The following is a 21806-nucleotide window of genomic DNA, read 5'->3' as shown; positions in this document are numbered from 1 at the left end:
GGAACTTAATGTATTTTAGTTTATAGCCATTGCTCTTTGTCCTGTCGCTGGGCACCACTGAAAAGTCTGGCACTATTCTCTTGATACCCACCCTTGAAATATTTTTATATATTGATGAGATCCCTTCTCAGTCTTTTATTCTCTACACTAAACAGGCCCAGCTCCCTCAGTCTCTCCTCATTAGAGAGATGTGCCAGACCTCTCATCACCTTCGTAGCTCTTTGCTAGACTCTATCAGTAGTTCCTCGTTTTTTAGGCACTGATGTTCTAAGATACCTTTGAGACAGGTTTAGGGACGCTCACAGGAGCTAAAAGTCAGGGACGAACAGACGTTTCGCGCTGACAGCGCACGGCCCCGCTGACGACGGCTTCGTTGTACCCGCGCCGGGTGCGGAGCCCACGCGCCGATCCCTTCATCCTACATTTCCCGGCGTCACGCGCGCAGGGCGGTGCCACAGGAAGCGCGGCGCGGGTCTTTCCGGCCGTGCGCGCGCCCCGAGCGGAGGCGCGCCCCGAGCCTGCACCGACGAGACAAGATGGCCGGGCTGCCCCGCAGGATCATCAAGGTACGGCCGCGCGCCCTGCCCGCCGCCCGCCGCTCCGCCGTGCCGCGCCGGGAGCGCCGAGCGCGCCGGGCCGGGGTCCCGCGCCGAGGGCAGCGCCGCGCCGGGCGCCGCTTCCGGTGCCCGGGAGCAGGGCCGCGCTAGGGCAGGGCCGCCTCCCCGGCCTCCTCCCGCCCCTGCCGGGCGAGGGGGGCACCTCGCTGCCGTCCCGCCCGCGCCCCCGCCGCTTCCCGCCGCCGCCGCGGGGCCCCCCCGCGCGCTGTGTCGGCGTGCGCGGGCGGCGGGAGCGGCCGGGCCCTCCCGGCGGGCGCGGGCCCGCGCCCTTTGCGGGGATTGCTCGGGCGGCGGCGGCGCCTCACGGCCCCCGGTGCTGCCGAGCGCTGGTATTTGCGCACCTTTCGGGGTCCGGAGCTCAAAAGACACCGGGCACACCCCCTTCTGTCTTCTGCCGGCCCTGCGGCTCCTCACTGGGGGCTTCCGCCAGGCCCCGGCTTCCCGGCACAGATCTCGGCCTGCTTGGCCCGGGGGAGGGCGGCGGTGGCGCCGTGCTCGGCTTCCTACTGTGCGGTGAGGGACGAGCCACAGCGAGCAGTTAAACCTGGGCCACAGCTGTGTATGCCTCGGGACATTGGCATCGATGGTACACGCTGGGACAGCCTGGTTACTGCTACGTTTGCTCGGAGCTGTCGGTCCTTACTCTCTATTAACGTGTCGTGCTGGCGGTTCGGTATTATGTCTCGACTTTGATTTGCCAAGCTTTGCAAGGGCTCTTAACGTTGGGGTATTTTCAGCAGATCCTCCGAATTCAGTTCCAGCTTAAGGCTTGAGTAATTTAGAGACACTGGTAGCTGTATTGCAAGCTATCAAACAGCTCGGTCCTGTAGCTCACGTGGTTGCTCCTGCTGTGCTGCTGTCTCCTACTCGATTTGTAATGGGGCGAATTGAAGCCCCCGAATGGATGATCATTCTCTTTATGGAAGTTACTGATTCCAGCAAGGTTCGTTAGCCCTCACAGGAAATGACAGCATCCTCATAGCTTGTTACAGTGAATGGATGTTAGTTTTTAATACTGTGAAGCTCTCTCGGTTGGTAACCACTGTAAATAAATGAATTTAGAAAGTGTTAAATAGTGGACAAAAAAGTACAATTATTTTGTCCAAGAAGTCAAGTTATCAAGTAGGTGATGGAGCTGATGAGGTAAAATAAAGCAGAAGTAGTGTTTATCTTCTGTGAAACAGAGCTAAACTACAGTTAGTGCTCAGAATTTTAAGTAGTAAAAATAAAGAAGACCAATCTTACTGATTTTGACGCCTATCCAGCTGAGTGCACAGCATGCTAATCTGAATGTATTTCAGGTGTGATAGGGAACAGTGATTCATAATACAGTGGAACTGCTATTTATCACAGAGTTGCAGTAAGAGCTCAGTCGTGAGGCTGGTGTCTGCGTTAAATTTTCATTGCTCTTGGCAGATCCCCGGAATACAACTGAGAAGTGCACCCACTTATACTGGTGCATAAATTTTGTTCCTGGTACTTTTGTTTTCTTCATGCTTTTCTAGAAAAAAACTCTGGCACGATTTACATAACTCACTTCAAAGATGTGTGGTGATGTGGGACTGTTTCTTTTCGTCCTGGAGAAGAAAGGTGGAGGGCAAAAGAGAGTCTTAGAAACTCCAGATTTTCTGTGAAGGATCCCCCTTAGACATATGGTGGGTTGGGTATTTCCATGGGTGCATTGGAAGTTGTCTGCAGCCAGTCTAGAGTTATTAAATCTTCGCTTGGTTGTGTTAGATGATCAGCTCTTCAGCTGCTGTGCTGTGCATGCCTTAGGTTGCCACATGTGAGTATGATCTAGGACTTAAGTCTGACTAGTTACTAGAGCCTCAAAAATGTGCAGAGTCATATCTTGAAATACCACAGCTGCAGAGGTGCGGACCCAGAAATACGCCTGCTTAAGTCTTTGGGAGTCTTGAGTGAGAATTGTTTTGATCTTTCCTATCATTTCAATTTTGACTTTAGTGTTAAATTTCCTATTCTGGATGCCTTAGAGGGAGGGCAGGGGGTGAACTCAGTTGCTAGTGAGAATTTGAAAGATCAGGAAAGGAAATGGAAGAGATACGAAAGAGCTGAGTAACGGTAAAATAACTCCAGTAAAGAAAATTAAATCTTTGTGCTATGCACAGTAATAATTTCATGATAAATAAATGGCGTAGGTTACTTCTAGGAAAAGACCTTCTCCCTTTTTGCACCCTTTCTGGTGTCGTCCAGGAGACACCATCGATGGCTTCTTGGGGCTAGGAGAGTGTATTTGGACGCAGTTGGCATTCCCTGTTTTGAGCGACTGCTGGCAGATGGCCGGGCTCTCAGGTTGACTTGCAGCCCTGTACTCCTCAGCCTGTGTCTTTGCTATGCGCAGGCTGTCATCCAGCCCAGGAGGAGAGCAGGAGCTTTCCTTGCAGTGGCAAGAGCTCTGTTTATGTTTCCAATACTTTCTTCAAGTTCAACAAAGAGGTGACAGTATGGATGTTTTAAAGCAGTTGTTGCAGAAGATACAGAATTATTCCAAATTTACTGTCCTCAGATTACTTAGAAACGGATTTTAATGAAGTGTCTGTGGGAATGGTCTGTAAGTTCAAAGGATGACTTGCTTTAGAATTATGACTGTTAGCACATCACAAATGGTGAGTAGAAGACATTGATGTAGTTTTGAATCTTAGAAGACATAATCAGAATTGGAAAACCTTGTATCTTTTGAATAGAGAAGAGGTATTTTTGTTTTCTTCAGTAGTTCAACACCAGGGGTCCTATGAGAATTGTCTTAACAAAAAAACTATTAATGTAAGATAAAATTAAAATGTGTTATTGGCACACTTACATAGATGTGTGGTTTTTATGCTGTAAACTTCTTTCCAAAAAGTGACTATTTCCAGTATTAAAAGGTAAACCTTTGCAACAGACAATAAATAAGCCCAGTGACTTTTACTTTCAAGCACTTATTACATTAGTTCTTTCCCATATTGCAAAGTCACATACCTCCAGTCGAGTAAGGAATTGAATTGCATCTGAATTATTTTCTTGGCTGACATTCAATCCACCTTATTGCTGTGTCAAGTGAAGTCAGAGTATGTGAACGGGATGGACAATATTGCCCCATATAATCTTTTAAAGTGTTTTTTTTCCTGCTGTTTTCATTGCTGCAGTGATCTCATCATTCATGATTTGATGCACAGGTCTCTAAGTTGACTGTAGCCAGTTGTTATTAGTGCTTCTGTTACAATTGTTGCAGCTGCTCCTATAATGAAGTAACCATCTGAAGCAGTAGCTGAGGCTATTTCAGTTTTTTTTTTTTCCTAATGAATTTATCAGTGTTAAATTACAGAGGCTTTGATTTCCTCCCTGCATGATACTGTGGTGTTGTCCGAGATACACATTCCTTGCTGTTTACTGTGTGAAGCTGTTTCCTTTATCTGCAGTGAGCTCCTGCTTGCTGTGTTTTTTGAAACTCTGGGAATGCTTGGATTGCTAACTACAAAATGCTGCTTCAAAATGTAAAATTTCTGGGAGGTTTTATGGAGATTCTCTTGGTGTGTGTGATGCTAGGCACTTAGAGTATTTTGTAGTAGAGGTCAGTATAATCAGCCGTATATATTTGAAGTTTTTTTTCTAATATAAATCAGGTATTTAGCCTGCAACTGTAACTTTCTAGAAGTTCTTTAAAAGTGTTACTGGCAGCCAATTTGAAGTTTCTTACTTTTTCTTGAAAGCTGTCTTTCATTGAGGCATGGACTTCTGTCTCAACATGAAAATTTAAGTCACTGCTACTTTTTGATTTCTGTGACATGTCTGACCACTTTTTTATTTCCTGAACAAAAAAAAAAAAAAAAATAAAAAAGACTTGAAGTGAATCTAATACCATTCTGTGGTGTTTTGTATTTCTTTGGATGGTGGTTAGGCGCAGAAAACATCACTTCTGAAGAACGCTGTTCCTTGACATTTGTCAGAGAATGTAATGTCTTTTTGCATCTTGTATGCCATTTGAATCTTGTAGGTAACTTAAAATTTGATAGAAGGATGAAAATTTTGGGAATTTTCAGAGGTGTTTTTGTACTGTTCTTAAAACCATCTTCTCCTTGCTCCTTCCTCCCCCTTCCCCAGGTGTAGAAAGATAATACAGTGCTGTTTTGCAACCCTCACTGAGTCTTCTTGCCAGGTGACCAATATAGCCTGGGCTGGCTGGGATAGTAGGAGGAGTGTACAGGCAGGTATTGGAAGCCTGAAGCTTGGCAGGACAGATGCTTTGTGCAGGTAGAGGAGGGAAGCTGCGAAGAAGGCTCAGGCCCAGAGGATAAGAGAACCTTCCAGTTAGTTCTAGTCAGGTTAAGTTCTAAAAACAAAAAACAAAATGTGGAGTCTTAATAACAGATCTTTCAGAGTACACTGGTAAATTCTCACAAGTTTTTCTTGAAGAAGCTTTCAGTAAACCTTGTAGAATAAAAACAGGAAAACCCAAACAAATAACTCAGATAGAGACAATAATCCTGTTTGGACCATCCTGTATAATACTTGAGCAACATTGAGGCACAAACCTATAGTAAACCAATGGACTTTTATTGCTTTGCATGCAGTTATTTTATACTGTGTATGTCTGCTACATTTAGATGGCTTTCAGAGTATCATCAAAATTTGTTTTGTGTAGTAATACAAAACAAAATCACATTTTTGTAGTTACTTGTGACTGGTGGATTAACAGTGAGAAGCAAATTGCAAATTTTGCCATAGATGGTGTGGTGGATTGACCCTGGCTGGACACCACTCTATCCCTCTCCTCCTCAGCTAAGCAGGGGAGAGAAAGTACAACCAAAGGCTCCTGGGTCAAGAGAATCACAGGGAGGGATCACTTGCCCATTACAGTCATGGGCAGAACAGACTTGGGGAGATTAATATAATTTATTACCCAATTTATTTATTATCAAATCCTAGTAGGTTAATGAGAAATGAAACCTAAATCTTGAAAAACACCTTTCCCCCCCCACCTCGCCCTTCTTCCTGGGCTCGACTTCATTCCTGATTTTCCTCTCTCACAAAAAATTAAAATGAATTTAAGGATTTTATAAATCTCGTTGGCAAATGGTGAGTGTTGTTCCCATTGCTGGCCCTTCCCAATTAATTCTCCCCTCACTCCCACACCCGAGAGTCCTGAGGGTTTTTTGGAAGAACCCTCCCGTGACCAGTCCACCCAAGAAACCCCTAGTGACTCCCCTTACGAGTCAAAAAGGGGGGGCTCCCGCAAGTTTGGCCTGTAAGTTTTGGGGATTTGGAATCCGGATTCACTTACCAGCAGGGAATGCCGACTGGCTCCCTGATCCTTGGAACAGCTCTAGTCTTGGAGATCAAGACTAGTCGTCCTGGTCACGGGTACATTGATCAAGAGCTGCTCTCCGCTGTCCTAGGAGCTCAGCTCTTCTCCTTTACTAGTCCAATAAAACTTGGATTTCGTTCAGGAGTGGTGAGAGTTTAGGAAAACCTCCTTCTCAAGGGCTTCGCCTTGAAGATCCCAGGGAGTGACGCTGAAGATCCCCTCGGATCGGCTTCAGCCACCGCCTTCCCCAGTGCGGGTCCGGTGGGCACTTCTGGAGGTTTCAGGGTCCACTCTGTCGCGGTCCCTTCGTGCTCTAGATGGCGCGGTTAACCATCCTCTGCTGCCATTTGCTGCGGCGCAGCAGCAGCGGCACGCAGCGGCGGGCTGGGTGTGAGCGACTGAAGGGGGCTGCGACGCCTCCCCGGGACCCCGAATCTCCTAAGCAGACGCCGAGCGATCAACGTAGAAAAGACGAGATGGGCCTTGCTTGCTTATCCGAGAGTCGTTTATTATGCAAAGCATCCACAACTCGAATATCCAGCAGAGGCAAAGACCAAGCACACCCCTGGGCAGTGGGTTTTTAGGGACAGGACTAGGGTGGAATCTGGGACTAGGAACCAATAGCAGAGTGGCAGGGAGGAACATAAGGCAGGGATTACAATGTTTAAACCAATAGGGAGCTCCAGGGGAACTGGAGGTGAGGGGAACAGTCTAACTAAACCAATGAAGCATCGAGGGATACCTAAATGACAGGGAATCCTCTGGAACAAGGGGTAGGAATGAGGGACGACCGACAGCAGGGACTGAACCAATGCCTGGGGAGGGGGGTACAGAACCAACTGTTAAAAACAATAATAAATTAAAACACACCACAACAGTGGGCTGACCTTGGCCAGGTGCTCTCCTCACCTCCACCAGGCAGGGGGAAAAATAAGAAGGAAAAGCTCATGGGTCAAGACAGAGACAGAGAGATCATTTACTGATAATCATCATGGCAAAACAGGCTTCACTTGGGGCACATTAATTAATTAATTTGTTTCCAGGTAAGATAGAATTGGATGATGAGAAAGAAAGACAAAATTAAAACAGCACCTTTGCCACCCTTTTCCAGTACTCAACTTCAGTCCTTCACTCCTTGCTCCCCAACTCACCTGCCCTGGTGGATGCAAGGGGTTGGAGAATGGGAGTTTATGGTCTACAGCGGCTCCTCTCTGCTGTTCCTTCGTCCTCACACTTTTCCTGTGCTCCAGAGTGGTCTGCTCCATGGGCTACAATGTGGGTATGTGCTCCACTGTGATCCTTCATAGGCTACAGGGAATCTTTGCACCATGCCTGGAGCTTGTCCTTACTGTCCTTCTCTGACCTTGCCGTTCACATTAGTTTTGCTCACAAATTTTTACTTTTTTTTACCCCTTGCTGTTCTCTCTGTGTGGTGCTGTTTTCTGTCCTTTTTTAAATACATTTTCCCAGGTATGCCACCAGCTTGGCTGATGTGTTCCCCCATGTCCTGTGGCCTGTTTTTGGAGCTGGCTGTGACTGGTGAGGTACAGCTCCTGGCCTCTCCTCACAGAGGTCACCCCTGGAGCCCCTCTGCTGCCAGCAACTTGACACATACACCCTGTACACGTGCTCAGTTGGTAATGCAGTTGAATTAGATCATACCAAGTACAAAAAAATTGGGCAAGCTGATGTAGATTTCTTTCAGTTGGGGCGCCTTTTTAATTTTACAAGTGATGCTTCTTTTTGGCCATTTTGGGACTATTCCTACAATGTTGCATTGCAGCCTATTGTTCCTTTTATAAATGGCCAGGGTTTCCAAAAAGTTTGGTAACTGGCTGTTTGGAGACCTTCTCCTGTAGCACCTGTGGAAGAAACTTGTCAAGAGATATGCAGATTTTTTTTTATTTGTATTGGTGGAAGATGCTTTTTTCCACAGCCAGTGCCGGGTATTCCATGATTTCTATTGGAAATTCCTGTCCTCTGCTGGATGGCAGCAGGGTTTTTATGTTGTCAATCAGCATTTTTCAGATTAAAGATCTAGTTAAGAAGACCTAGCTCACTTTTCCTGAGTTGCATTGAGAATGCTGACAGGGTGTGCTTTCTCAGTAGATTTGCAGAATGGTGATTTCTGGCAAGGTAGCAGCAATAAACAGTCATACTTGAGCTGTAATTCCTGTTGTAGATTAAGTCCACATCCATCATCTGTACTCCCTGATCTGTTCAGAATAAAGCTAGGTAGGTTTAGTTGAACCTACAAGTAAGGGTAGATACTGCCTAAACTTTCTCACTGTCTGACATAGATTAGAGAGTACTTGTACCTTGCCTTGGCCTGACAAAGTTGTAGGAGTGTAACTTCCATCTTAGTAGGTGATACAGAAGGAAAATTGCTTGACTACTGCTTAGAGAATTGAGCTAGTAAATGTGCTACTGAAAACATGAGGGAAGACTCATTCCCCTGAGACTTTGTATAAAGATGTGGTATTGTGCCATTTCAGATATTTAATAGCTTTAAGACCTGTGGTGTTTTCTCTTTATGTAAGAGGCCATTATTAATGTTTTGTGTTTTGAAGTTTCAGAATAATTTTATCACAGATATGTCAGCCTCTGAATGATGTTATCTTTCTTTTTAAGGTACTGGCATAAAGTTGCTAGCCATAAGGATGCTTTTCTGTGCTTTAGTGCTATAAAAGGTTCTTAGATAACCCTTACAGATATGCGGAGTCTTTGGTGTTTAAGACTCTTATAGATGGATAAAGACTTTTAATTTAGTAGTTTACCATCTGTTACTGAAATTAGCCTAGTTGGTAGTTAAGCTTCTTCCTTTGGAACAAGGAGGAAGGCTCTGCATTTCCTTTTTAGGTTGATTACAGAATAGTAATCTGTTACGCAGGTATCCTGCTGTGATTGACACTGCAGTCTCAGCTCTTTAAACCATCCCTTTCAGCAAAAGGAATCTTCTCCCATCCTTCTGAGAGCAGGTATTTGGCCCCTGCTTTTTGTTGGCACAGCTGTTTGCATGGAACATCTGGTGCACTGCATCAGGGACTTCTCTCTTGAATGACTTTTCCCCTTTCTTTTCTTCCAGATTGGGTACTTGCTATGTTAGACCATGAGGTCAAGAGACAGCTATACAGGCAAAAATGAAAGTGCATAATAGGCTGAACTGGAAAGGCACCACAAATTTGGTTTTTCCTTTCCTTTCCGCAATGGCTGATTATTTATCCCCTTAGAATATTCAGACCCTGTAAGGTGGTATGATTTCTCTAAGCTATCTTTGTTCCAATGGATTTTACAAAGCTCACTAGGCGATTTCACAGCTGGTATTAAAGGACAATGTGGACCAGAAGACCATTCTGTAAAATACTGTGTTCCTTCAATTGTAACACTCACCGAGACCACGGTATTAGTGGATTAATAAGCAGTATGTTTTATTTATTAAAGTAATCTGCATAGCAGTAATATTGAATGTGAAATAAGAAAACTGGAGTATCAGGAAAATGAAATGTAGGTAGCTGAATTACTAAGCAAAGCACATTTGTCTAGAGCTATGGCGCTTGGATTTCTTCTCTGAGCTAGTTTGTGCTGACTTCACAGGCAAGCTTGTCTTAAATTCTAGTGGCATTCACACAGTAGCTTTAAAGGGCACATATTTTATAGGCGCTCAATATTGATTTGTTCCTAACTGTTTTAGCCACGTTGCTTGGCAGGCAATGTAAAATTTGTGGTGGTTAACTATTGCCATAGCACAGGGAACAGAATTGCCTTATTTTTCCAAGCAAAAAATAGTTCTCCTTTCTAAAAAAGCAATGAAGAAGTTTTTAAAATTGTCTAATTCCATGTCAAAATTTCTTCCTTCAGTATTGTAGTGGTCTCTGTCAGACAGAGAAGTTTTACAGTTCAGCTGCAGTGGCTCTGCTCGGTATGAAATAACATTTGGGGTTTTTTGCAAGTACTTGCATAGGTGAATCTTCTGATTGTGGTATTTGCTGCTTTTGTATTTTGGCACTATCTGTAGTTATTTGTTTGGTCCTGCCTTAGTCTGTTGATAGCAAGCAAGATTTGTTAAGTAGCTTTTTGTTTTTCAAAAAGGTAGCACACAGAAATCTTTTCAGTCGTTTTGACTAAGGCCTTGGCAGCTTGAGGCTTTTGTAAACACTTGTGCAAGACTGAAAGTGATTGAAATAGTTTATTTCTAATTGATTCCTCCTTTGTATGCTTGCTCATACCACCATGTTCATTAGCAGTTGCTTTTCCTGTATGTATGTATGGAAGCATCTTCTAGGCTGTTCAGTTTACTTCCTTAAAGAAGTGCTCTGTCTCATTCTGTGTCTGTGAACAAGGTGGTTATGTCTGCTTTTCAGTAACATTTTTCCCCCTTTGACTGAAAGCAGAATAACCAGGCAATAGCTCAAAGAATGAACGAAACCTACTCTCCTGCAGATCCATCTCTCCTCATTGTGTGGCTTCTCTTAGTCTTGGCAACCTCGGAAGCCCTCACCCCTGCCTCCTGCTCTGCTGGTCTCTTCTAAAGGTCACAATGCTCTCTCTTCCCGAGGCTTCCTATCCTCACATGTTACTGTAAAAACAGGTTGAAGGTTTTTTCCCCCTCAGGTACATTTAGTTTTCAATTTAATGTCTTCATAGAACAGCTATGCAGAATGTCAGCTACACCATCTGTCCCATCAGTATCATCTGTCACTCTGCTTCAGGCCACCTGTGTTAATAAGGAAAGCTTTGCTTTTGCTTGTCAAAACACCTTCAACAATTCTGTGTTTTCTAACCACTTAATTAAAAATAAAAAAGGGGAGGCATAACAAGTTGTAATTCTCAGATTTGGGTTTTTTTTTTTTTTTTCCAAGTATGGACTGGCAGGTATCTTCCTTTTGGGTTTATTAATTTATTTTAGTCAATGGAAATTGTTACATTACTTGGAATTGGAAAAAGTGGAGTAAATACAGGAATGAGAAGAAATCTCAAGCTAAAAACATTGCAGAGTATGACAGATAGAAATAATTGCCTATGGCAGCATGGGAAACTTCACTGAAGTCTCTAGAGCTTTCAAAATATGTGCTGAAATATCTTCTGTGAAACTTCAGTATGCTAGAGGAGAGCTAATGAAAAACACTACATTATATGATTCTGGAACACTTACTTGATGGGAGTTTGTATTCTTGTTGAAGACAAAATAACTGTTCTATTATGAAAACATTTATTGTGAGCAGCAGAACTGCAAAACCCAGTTTTCTCTGAATTTATTATTTTTCCTTTTTAGCATGTTTATATATGGGTATGCTTGGTTGGAATAAACAGGCCAAACAGCAGTAGAAGTATTGTCTTCCTCTCCAGTAGCACTGGGCTTGGTTATCCTTAGCCATTGACAGCTTACAAAACATACTGAACGGTTGAAATTGGACAAAGGATTTAAAGGCAGTTTTGGGGGAAAAGGGGGAAGTAACAGAGTGCATAAAACTCACTTCCTCCATTGAAAAAGTGTAAGAAAGTCTGCCTAAAAAAAAAGTGGGAAGTCAAGTATTGCATGTGTTCAATCATCCTGATTAGTTAATAAAGGTGGTAAGTTAAAAGTTTAATTAAAAGAAATTAAACATTCATTTATTTATTTAAATGTGCTTGGGAGACTTATTTTCATTGGGTAGCCATCCTCTGGGAATTAGAGCATAAAATCAATGTGAAATTTAACATTTCCTTGTTTCATCCACATCTCATCGTTCTCTTGTGGGTGATGTAGAGGGTGGTAGGTGGTTATTTTTTTGCAGTGTTTTTTGGGGTTTTTTTTGTGTTTCTTTTTGGTTTGTTTGTTTGTTTTGGGTTTTTAATTGGTAATGTACACTTAAAATAATTAAAATCTATAAACAGGTCAGCTTCATGCAAGTTTTATGGCAAATCAAATTTATTTTAGTATCAGCTTGTCTGCAACTGTTCATCTCACCCTAAAATGTGGAAATCAAGTCCCTATAATGACTTTACAATTGAGCCTAGTTGTATGTTTAAGCATTTTATATGCTTAGACCTTACAATGTAACTTTTTGATTACTTTCTCTCTTTCAGTTCCTTTTCCATGGTGTCTCCCCAAATACATTTAAGATATTATTTTTAATGTCTTTATAATTGCAGGACAAAACCCTTATTTACTGTGAGAATTTAGGAGGTGTTGATGTATTTAAGTACAAACATTGCACATTTTCTCAATAAACGGCATCTTTGCTGTGTTCCTTGCAGTCTAACAAGCTTGTCTGTGTTACACAGTTCTAAAAAGTTGTGGTTTTGAAGCTTTTGTACAAAGGCAGTGATGTGTGTTCAGGGAGTCATGGCCTTTCATTTTGAGTGTTTTGGAGAAGTTTAGCCTGATGCTTGCTCTCTGCTGCACCAGAGCCTGGCAGGTGTGAAGGATGAGTGTCAACCAGTTCCCTCACAGGTGTTCATTCTCATTTCTGTTTGAAAACAGCTTCAATTACACTAATAGTGATGGAGCTCTGTGCACAGTGCAGGAAGCAAGGTGTGCTTGCTTTGGAATTTTCATCTAATATTAATGTTCCCCAAGGGGCCCCTGTGGGCTCAGAGTAGGCTCAGTACTCATTTCACTGTATGCAGCATAAACGCTCTTTTTGGCATCCCTTTTTTCTGGGGTGTTTTATAGCAAGGAGTGGAGGCATGAAGGGCTTTCTGAGTGGGTGACATGCTCACAGTGGTACAACCCCTTAGGTATTATGGGGTGCCTGCACTGAAAGAATTGTTTTTCTCATATATAGGTTCTGTTGTTTATTGACAAATGTTTTTTAGTGGCAGAATGTGCAGCTTGCAGCCAGGCATTGCTCTCTCAGATCTGCTGGCAGGTAGAAGTGCTGATGCTGCTGCCAGAGAACTGCTGATTCAGGGTTATTTTAAGCCAGGATTGGCTCCCCAGTGTAGTTACAGTCAGCATACTGGCATAACCAGGGGTGCAGGCTGGGGACTGAGGTGACTGAGGGGGAGCTGGGGTCTGCTGAGATCAGCCCAGCTAATAAATGTTTTATCCTTAATATTAAAAAATAGTCTTTGAGCGTGCCCATCAGAACCAAAGCCACGGTTTGCTTACAAGCACATCTCTGGCAAAGTCCAGCTGTGAAGAAGTTTAAAAATTGGTCTTTTCCATAAGTTCCTTATTTTTAAGTTTTCAGTTGGCTTACATTAGTTTATATTTAGCATAAGACACTTTCCTCTGCCAGAGCTGTCAAACAGTGTATGGTCTTTCACAGGCAGGAACCCAGACTGTCCCCTTTACATGAGGCAGCACTCATACTGACAGCTTGCTGAAAGAAACTGAGAATGGTTTATGCACTTACAAGGGTAATTTGTAGTTTCTTACTGACTTTTCATACCACTGAATGTAAACTATCAGAATTTGTTATGACTGCTTTTCTACACAATTAAGTACAAGTAAATAGCCAGCAGAATACAAGTGAGTAAGTTAGAAAATTATGTGTATAATATAAATATACTCACAGAAGTAAATGTAGACAGCTCTGAGAAGCTTGGATGGCCTTCCAGTGAGGTGTGTAAGTGGCATCTAATGTCTATGCAGATAACTAGACAATATGTAGTTGCAACAAGGAAACACACACAGATATATTTAGTTTTAGGTTTGCAAATATAAATAGTAATAAATTCTATACTATAATTTGTAGGACCTTGACAATTCAGAGATGAGTAATTGGATTGGAATTTATTACTATGACTTTACTTCTTTATGTATTGATTAGTTTTTGTAACATGAGGTGTTATTTAACTGCCTTAAGACAGCCATATCAACTTAAATGCTGTGTACGCTTATTTCTGCAAGAGTAATGTAGCAGTGCAGTTATGTTTGAAGAATTTGTTTAGTCAGGTAGAGGTAATCTGTCTGTTTTGTGCTTGTATAAAGAGACATTTACTGTACTGGGGGGAGGTTGACTACAAGGGTGTGTGTACTGACAGGACAAGAGAAATGGCTCCAAACTGAGAGTGGGTTTAGATATGATGTTAAGAAGAAATTCTTTACTGTGGGGGTGGTGAGGTAGTGGAACAGGTTGTGCAGAGAAATTGTGGATGCTCCATCCCTGTAAGTGCTATTGTAGATACATGGAATAAATATGCTATAAAACTGAAATAATAAATTAATGTTACACCTACAAGTTGACATCTTCTGTCAGTAGAAACAGGATGATTTTTCTTTGTGAAAGCCAACACAGAAAGGTGGTGAAAAAATTAACTGTACACAGTAAAAGCACTCTTAGAAGGAAAGAGGAAATGGAACTAAAATTGTGTGAGGAAACGAGGCTTTAGCAGGATTTTTTTGTCCCTGCCTAGTGTCCTTTTGCCCATTTTGGCCTTGGGATCTTTTTTATAAAAACTAGAATGGTGCCCATAAGACTTGTGAAGACAGGCAGCAGAGGAAAGGCAAGATGTACAGGACTTGGTCTGTCTGCTCAGTGCATTAGCAGGATGGGCAGCTCTTAGCTATGGTCACAGCTTGGTGCCTGAGGTAGGATTGGCAGAAGAATGGAGCAACAAAGAAACCAGGTCACTGTAGGAGATTGGCCTTCCCTAATTTTGCTGTTTACAGAACATCTTGACTGTCTTCTACTGTCTGTTAGGGTGACTTTAAACATGATTATGTGCAGGCTGAAAGTGCTCACACCAAAGCTATTTATGCATATATATATCTAAATATATACATTTAGTGTTGCAGAAGAATGGCACTTTAAATTCTTCAAAATTGGATCTGATTCCAGTAGTACAAATGGCAGTTTAATAAACCAGTCCACTCTTGTTAAGAGCAAACCTTGAACACTTTCTGTGGGTGATTAATCCCTTTGGCTTTTCACTTATGGGAGTTTTTATTTAAGGTAGAATGGGAAATGCTTATGGTGTTTTAATTGTGGTATTCTTTAAAGTGCTTTTAAGTATATTGAGAAAAATATAGCAGCTTGGCAATAGTTCAATCAAAAGGTAAGAAAATTGAGGCCAGCTAAGTTATCTATTACTGTGTGTTACAGAAACACACAGCAGGTGAGGCTCTGAGAGGAGATGGGTACCAGTTTATCACAGCCTCATCTCCTTTCTGCTGATGTTCTTTGACTTTAAGGTATTTAACATAGTTTCTGTGAATATAGGCTAAATGAAGGCTTGTTGCTTTTAAAATGGTTTGTACAGGTCATGTTTATTTTAAATGGGTTTTATTTTAGCCTTGGGATCTTTTTTGTAAAAACTAGAATGGTTTTCTTCTCCTTTTCTTCTAGGAAACCCAGCGCTTGCTGGCGGAGCCAGTTCCTGGGATAAAAGCAGAGCCAGATGAAAGCAACGCACGCTATTTTCATGTGGTCATTGCAGGTCCACAGGATTCCCCCTTTGAGGGTGGGACATTTAAACTTGAACTATTCCTTCCAGAAGAATATCCAATGGCAGCTCCTAAAGTACGTTTCATGACCAAAATTTACCATCCTAATGTAGACAAGCTGGGAAGAATATGTTTAGATATTTTGAAAGGTAAGTGTTACTATGGTTTTTTTCTTTATAGCATAATAAGTACAGATTTTTGTAAGTTGACCCTAAAAAGAGTTTTCTTGTGTTTAAAGAATATCTTGCTTCTTCTTTAATCTGGAAAAACTTGCTATTTCTGTAGACTGTGTTGAATATGGTGTTTCATAGTGCTATAAATGTTTCTTCAGATAAATGGTCCCCAGCTTTGCAGATTCGTACAGTTCTGCTATCAATCCAGGCTTTGTTAAGTGCTCCCAATCCAGATGATCCACTAGCAAATGATGTAGCTGAGCAATGGAAGACCAATGAAGCCCAAGCCATAGAAACAGGTGATGTATCTTCTAATTTTTTTTTTCCTAGTTTTAGGAATGGCTTACTACTCACTGGCTGGGGTATATAAAGCCAGACCTCTAGTTTTATGTCTGCAACTTGAAGAAACAAAAAATGACTGCATACAGTCATAGTCCAGGTGCCCTGAATGTGCCTACAGTGGTCTATTTTTAAGTCTGTGAGGCTTGATAGAAGAAGAAACTCTCTTGATCTGTTTTATCTTGAATTTTGATGGTCCTAATTTGCTTGTCTGTCTAAATTTGGAGTTCTGGTAAAATGAAGGAGTATTCTAGTGCTTGTCCTCTATGGCTTAAGGAACAGATTAACAGGTTCTGGAAGGTACGTCTCTGATATGTATCTGTTGCAGGCTATAGTGGAATGGAAGAGTTGCTATGTGATGCCTCTTCACTTTTGGATCCACTGCTGTCAGACTGCTTCTATAATATATAAAGGTTGACAGCTGCTGGAATTCAAAATTGCACTCAAAAATCTCAGAACTGATAGATTTTATGTGCTTGCAGCAGTGATATAAAAGAGATCTTTAAGAATATGGATTTAAAATTACTTTAATCATGCCTGGAAACTATATATTTTCTTAAATGTGTTTCTTTTTCTTTACAGCCAGAGCATGGACTAGGCTATATGCCATGAATAATATTTAAATGCGCTTTGAACATCAAGTGTGCATCACTTCTCCTGTTCTGCCAAGACCTCTTCCTTTTTTTGTTTGCATTTAATGGACACAGTCTTAGAAACATTACAGAATAAAAGCCCAGACATCTTCAGTCCTTTGGTGATTAAATGCACATTAGCAAATCTGTGTCTTGTCCTAATTCACTATTGTACCGCATGAGCAGAGGCTAGAAGTATCATCTGGATTGTTGTGAAATTGTTTGAAAGCAGCAACACATCTCTGCTTTTAATCATTTTTCCCGTCATGGTTTAAGTATAAGCACTGTGAATGAAGGTAGGCAGGGTTAGCTGCGGGGCTTTTTGTTTTAATTTTGTGGGCTCCTCCTCCCTTTTTATGGTGATGCTAATTGCATTGGTAAAAGCAGCTAACCAGTTATATTTTAGAATATACCCTCTAGCCCAGTCTAACTTAGATGCTGTAGATGGACAAGCTTCATTGTTTGAACAAAAAAACGGGAACATTAAACATCCATCACCTTCACTAATACTATAGTGATTCTGCTGTCAAGTGTAGAAAAATCCCTCCAAGAAAAAGCTTGTGACCATTTTGTATGGCTTGTCTGGAAAATCTCCTGTAAATCTTATGTTTTAGTAAAATATTTTTTGTTATTCTACTTTGCCTTTGTATAGTTTATTTTGCTGTGTTTTCATTTCCCTGTGACAATCGTATTTAAAAAAATTGAGTCCAGAATTGACAATTTTTCTTCATCAGTCTGACAGATTTAACAGTAAAAAGGGGGAATTCACAAGTTGGTGTTTTTTTGTTGTTGGTTTTTTTTTTTGTTTTTTTTTTTTTGTTTTTTTTTTTTTTTTTTTTTTTTTTTTTTTTGTGGTTTTCTTTTCCCCTTCATCTGTTTCCTGACTTTTTTATTAGTTTATGTTATGTGGGTGACCTTACCTGGCCAATTTGGAGTGACTTTTAGAAACAAATCTCTTGACGGAACAATTGTAACCTTAAATTTAGTAATGCATTGATGTATGTTTTCATGGACATAACCTGAATGAAGTAGGAGGTTGAGAGCAAACGACAGCATTAATTATGAGTATCTGCATAGCAGCACGGTTTTCTAACTTCTGTAATTCCTGCCCTCTGTTAACTTGAAATTCCAGTGCATAGAACCACTGTTAGAGCCAGCTTATGTATTGACTGATGTCTGCTTAGCCACTTACAGCTAGCAACTCATAGCATAACTGGTTTTTCTCTACAAGCCTTATTAAGCTACTTGCTTGAGCAACCAGTCAGCTTAAATAGTAACAAAGCTTCTTTGTTGGAGGGAAGGAAAGTGATGAAAAAATTCCTTCTCACCCTTGTTTTTTTGTGTATGCATCCTGTCTAGGAGTCCAGTATCTTTTCTGGGAACCCATCTAATTGCTTCCCTTCATTTCTTGTACCTCTGTTCTCTTCCTTTCCTTTCCCCAAGCCCTCTCCCTCACAAAACCAACCAACCAACCAAAAAGCTTAAAAGCTTTTGGCAAGGCCAACATGAAATGTATAATTGACAGCTTGTAGTGGTTGCAGTAGGGAGTGTTTTGTCATGCAATTCAGGGGTATGGTTATGTAGTCTGTTGGTATTCTCCCTCTTTCACCTCTTCTTCCTCTACTAGCATCTGAAATTTCTATAGAATGTGGTGTATTTATTGTGCTCTTATGTAAGATGAAGAATATCTATTAAAACTATGTTTTCCAACAGACAGTGCTTTCAGTGGTTAGTAACTGGTATTGTCCCTCGAAGTTCTCTCCGACGTGGTTGAAGAATGGTTCAGAATTCAACTTTTTCACCAAACTGAAAAAAAAACTGTTTTAAAAGTAGTTTCTGTGTTGAATGTAAGCCAAAGTTGGGGCAAGGGCTTGTAACATGTTCTTCAGAGTGGGTAAGCACCATTGACCCTCTCTTCTTACAAATATCTGTTTGGGGTTGGGTAGCCTATGTCCTGGATCTGCTACTAGCATAGATAACTTTTGTAGCAGGCAGCTGAGAAAAAGTGAGCTGTGCTGTAGACTCTGGATTCACTTCACCTACCTCTTAATGCTTTATCTTACACTACATATGCAGCTTTCCTCAGCTCTGTCTCTAGTCCAAGGGCTGGTGGCACCCCCAGAGGACAGTCAAATCCACCTAAGCACCTGTTTGAGAGTGGCTTTCCTCCCTTCAGTAGCAAAACAAGACCTGAGCTGGCACTTAAACACTTACCTTCATAGGCGGGATGAATCCAGACCCAGATGATGTATATTAAATAATACTTACTTTACTTTTAAACCTCTTTTAAGAGCCCTGTGTAAAGTCAAACTGGGAATTTCATTCCAGCTTGTACCAAGGAATGTGTGATAGGCTAAATTCTTTGAAGCCAGTAAGATATAACCTTCTCCTCAGTTAAGCAGGTGTATATTCCCAGTTGCTATGTGAAACTCAGTTCTCTTACACCTACCATTGCAGCTGATTAGCAAATGCAGCTGTCTTTTAGGGAATGTTAGTTTTATCTCCATTTTTAGTACATGTCTATTGGATCAACTTTAAAATAAATGGGTTTCCTCTACCATTACTGGTGCTATGTGTCAAATGTCCTAAAATCCTGAGCAAGAGTGATGACATTGCATTTTATGTGTCAGTGTTTGGGTAGTAACTGTGCAGCTGTTGAGCCTGGGTTATCACATGGGCTCTATAACCACACATGCAAAGTACTTTTGCAGTAGTTTCCTGTAGATCAAGAGGAAGACTTTTGGTTTTGCATAAATATTCAGTGTTGGTCTCTTCACATGTAGCCATGTTCTGTCATGGGTATGAAGTGTATGATTATTGGGAACTGATGGAATAGGTTTTTTGTATCTTAGCTGACTTTAGTCTAAACCAAGTGAAACATTGCTTCAATAGTTTTCAAGTAATTGTATTTCTAACACATTGAGACTGTTGTGGAACATCTTAATGGACTAGTGACATCAAAAATGGTGACATCTCTATTTATATACATTTCTTCTTGCGTTGGGTTTCTTTTTTTGTTTGTTTGTTTTTTTGATTTTTTTTTTTTTTTGGGGTTTTTTTTGAGGGTTAAAGTAAAATGTCTGGTAGGTTTTGTCAATAACATGTCTTGACTGTAATGTGATATGACACTGAAATAAAAGGAAGAGTGATTATTCATTACTTAGGCACTGAGCTTCATTTAACTGCAGTGGGCTGCCATCAGTGTGCAACAAGTTTCTTAAGAGTTTTTAACATCTGGTAAAATAAGAAAGATAACCTTTAACTTCTCTTATAACTTTTCAATTGCTTATGCCTTCCCCCCCACATTGTAGAGAGAAGAGTAGCACCTCTGTCCTAGAAATCCTCAGAGGAGACTGCTCCGGTATGTAGCTCAGAGGATGTGTTGAGTCCCTCCCCTGCTTCCCCCCTTTTTTGTTTGTTTGGTTTTGCTTAGGAGTGTGGGAAGTATTTTGTTGGTTTTTGGGTTTGACTGCTTGCTCAAATCTGTCTGGTTTAGTACAAAGCTTTCCTCCTTACATGCACAGTTTGGACAGTTTCTAGTGCAATTAAATTAATAAATGTATTGAGCTTTGCTAAACTGTGTTGCATTATGAACATGGCACAAGGTTAATAATCACATACCTGCTGGGGAGGAGTTTGTACAGTTTATTGCGGCTTTTTCTGTGGAAGTGCGCAGGATGATTTTAAAGCAAATATTTAATTGTTGTGTTGCACTGAAGTGCATTAGAAAAGAGGCATCAAGCAGCATGACTGCCTTATCTGTGGTGTTTGCTTTCATGAACTCCCCTCAACACTTAGATAAGGGGTTAGGTGACCAAGTAGAGTATCTCTGGGTAAAGATTGCTCCAGTGGAAGTGCTCAGGGGAACACTACCCACTAGTGACCTGGGTTAGGAAAGGGAATTGTACCCTAAGAGGACACACCTGAGTAGCTCAGTTAGTTGCTACAGAGTTGTCACTGTTGGTCAGCTCATCACTGAGACTGAGTGCTCTACCTAAAGGAGAATTCTTGAGCACTGGAAGGTAGAAACCACAGGTCCTTACCACACTGCATGGGCCTTCCCACGTAAAGAGATGGATGCAAGTGTGATATGTAACAGAAGCATTTTTATTAGTTCATTTTTTAGGAAGGTAAATCAAATTATTTCACATAAAATCATCTCTGACTGGAGTACTTGTGCAAGGTTGCTCCAGATACTCATGTAAACTGTGTTCTTGTCTTCAGAGCTGCAGTGAAGGAGTATTTTGTGAAGGAGTATCTGCAGTGAAGGAGTATATGGTTCAGGCCTAATCTGCACTTTCCTAAGTTGGCTACTAAGGCTTGCAAGGTCATTTATAAATCTGAAACATTTCATGTGTGACATTCAGCTGTTGCTTGGTGTAGTGGGTATGCTTGTCTCAGCCTCAATACCTGCTGTCATTTTCCCATCAGCTACTCATAAGTAATACAGTGTTCTTCCAGGTAAAACTGAAGGCTTAGGCTAGGTCGTGGTAAATTTATGGAAGGATGTCTGTGAATGCTCAATTATCAAGGGCAGACTAATCTCACAAGACACAATAAGGTGATTCTAATGGTGTTTTTTCTTCCTTCAGTTGCTGTGGATGTTTGTCTACCTTATTCAAAGACAGGTTGCATTAGTGTCATAGCCAGAAAACAGAAAAAAAGGAAATATTTAGGAGAGTGAAGCAGTTGAATGACAGCAAAAAGGCCCTTAGGACAAGAGCCTTGTTACAAAATTGGTCTGGATGTAATGGGCACTAGGCCACAGGTAAGCCAACAACAGGGTAAGTGCACAAGCTGATGGTCTTTGGCCAGCATCATACATTGCTGTAATGCTTCTTCATACTGCCCGTGCATCAGAGTACCCATCCATCAGAACTGGTGGCAACAAATGAGGGACAGCTGCCAGGAACCAGTGCTACCACTGAGCTACTGAAAGCAGTGTGGGCCATGAGGCAAACAGCAGCTGATCACACAGCATACACATTCAGTAGCCCCTTGCCTTCTTAAAATGGCTATTTGAACAGTATTTCGTGCTTATTAAAGGGAAGAAAATTGTCTGAGAGTATTGTTTGGGGTGGTAGTGCATAGCCCATAGCAATCAGATTGTCACAAGCAGGAAAATGCCTGTGATTGCTGAGGCTGCAGGTTAAGAGGTGGCACCATTCCTTATGTGGAGCATTGTCCTGATGTGGTGCTGTTCATTGCTTGAGCCAAGGAGGCAGTGCCTTGCCTAATGCCACAGCAGCACTGAGACCCTAAGAGTATTGAAAGAAGGTAAATTTAAAAAAACCCTAAACTTTTTCAGTTCAAGCTTGAAGATTCTTACAATCTCTGCAAGTTGTGGGAAAATCAGTCGTTCTGCCT

The 21806-nt window shown here is 41.6% G+C and overlaps 1 protein-coding gene across 1 annotated transcript; it reads left to right on the top strand.

Moving 5' to 3' along the window:
* Positions 1-460: 460 nt before the first annotated feature.
* UBE2N (ubiquitin conjugating enzyme E2 N) lies at positions 461-17075 on the top strand. Its single transcript, XM_053978021.1, has 4 exons — positions 461-566; positions 15198-15444; positions 15627-15767; positions 16390-17075. The coding sequence occupies exons 1-4, from the start codon at positions 537-539 to the stop codon at positions 16428-16430; spliced, it is 459 nt and encodes a 152-aa protein (XP_053833996.1). The 5' UTR covers positions 461-536; the 3' UTR covers positions 16431-17075.
* The last annotated feature ends 4731 nt before the right edge of the window (positions 17076-21806 follow it).

The sequence above is a fragment of the Vidua macroura genome, chromosome 5, assembly GCF_024509145.1.
Source record: "Vidua macroura isolate BioBank_ID:100142 chromosome 5, ASM2450914v1, whole genome shotgun sequence".
Classification (NCBI taxonomy): domain Eukaryota; kingdom Metazoa; phylum Chordata; class Aves; order Passeriformes; family Viduidae; genus Vidua; species Vidua macroura.
Note: the sequence above shows the minus strand (reverse complement) of the source record. Positions and strands in the feature narration are given on the sequence as shown.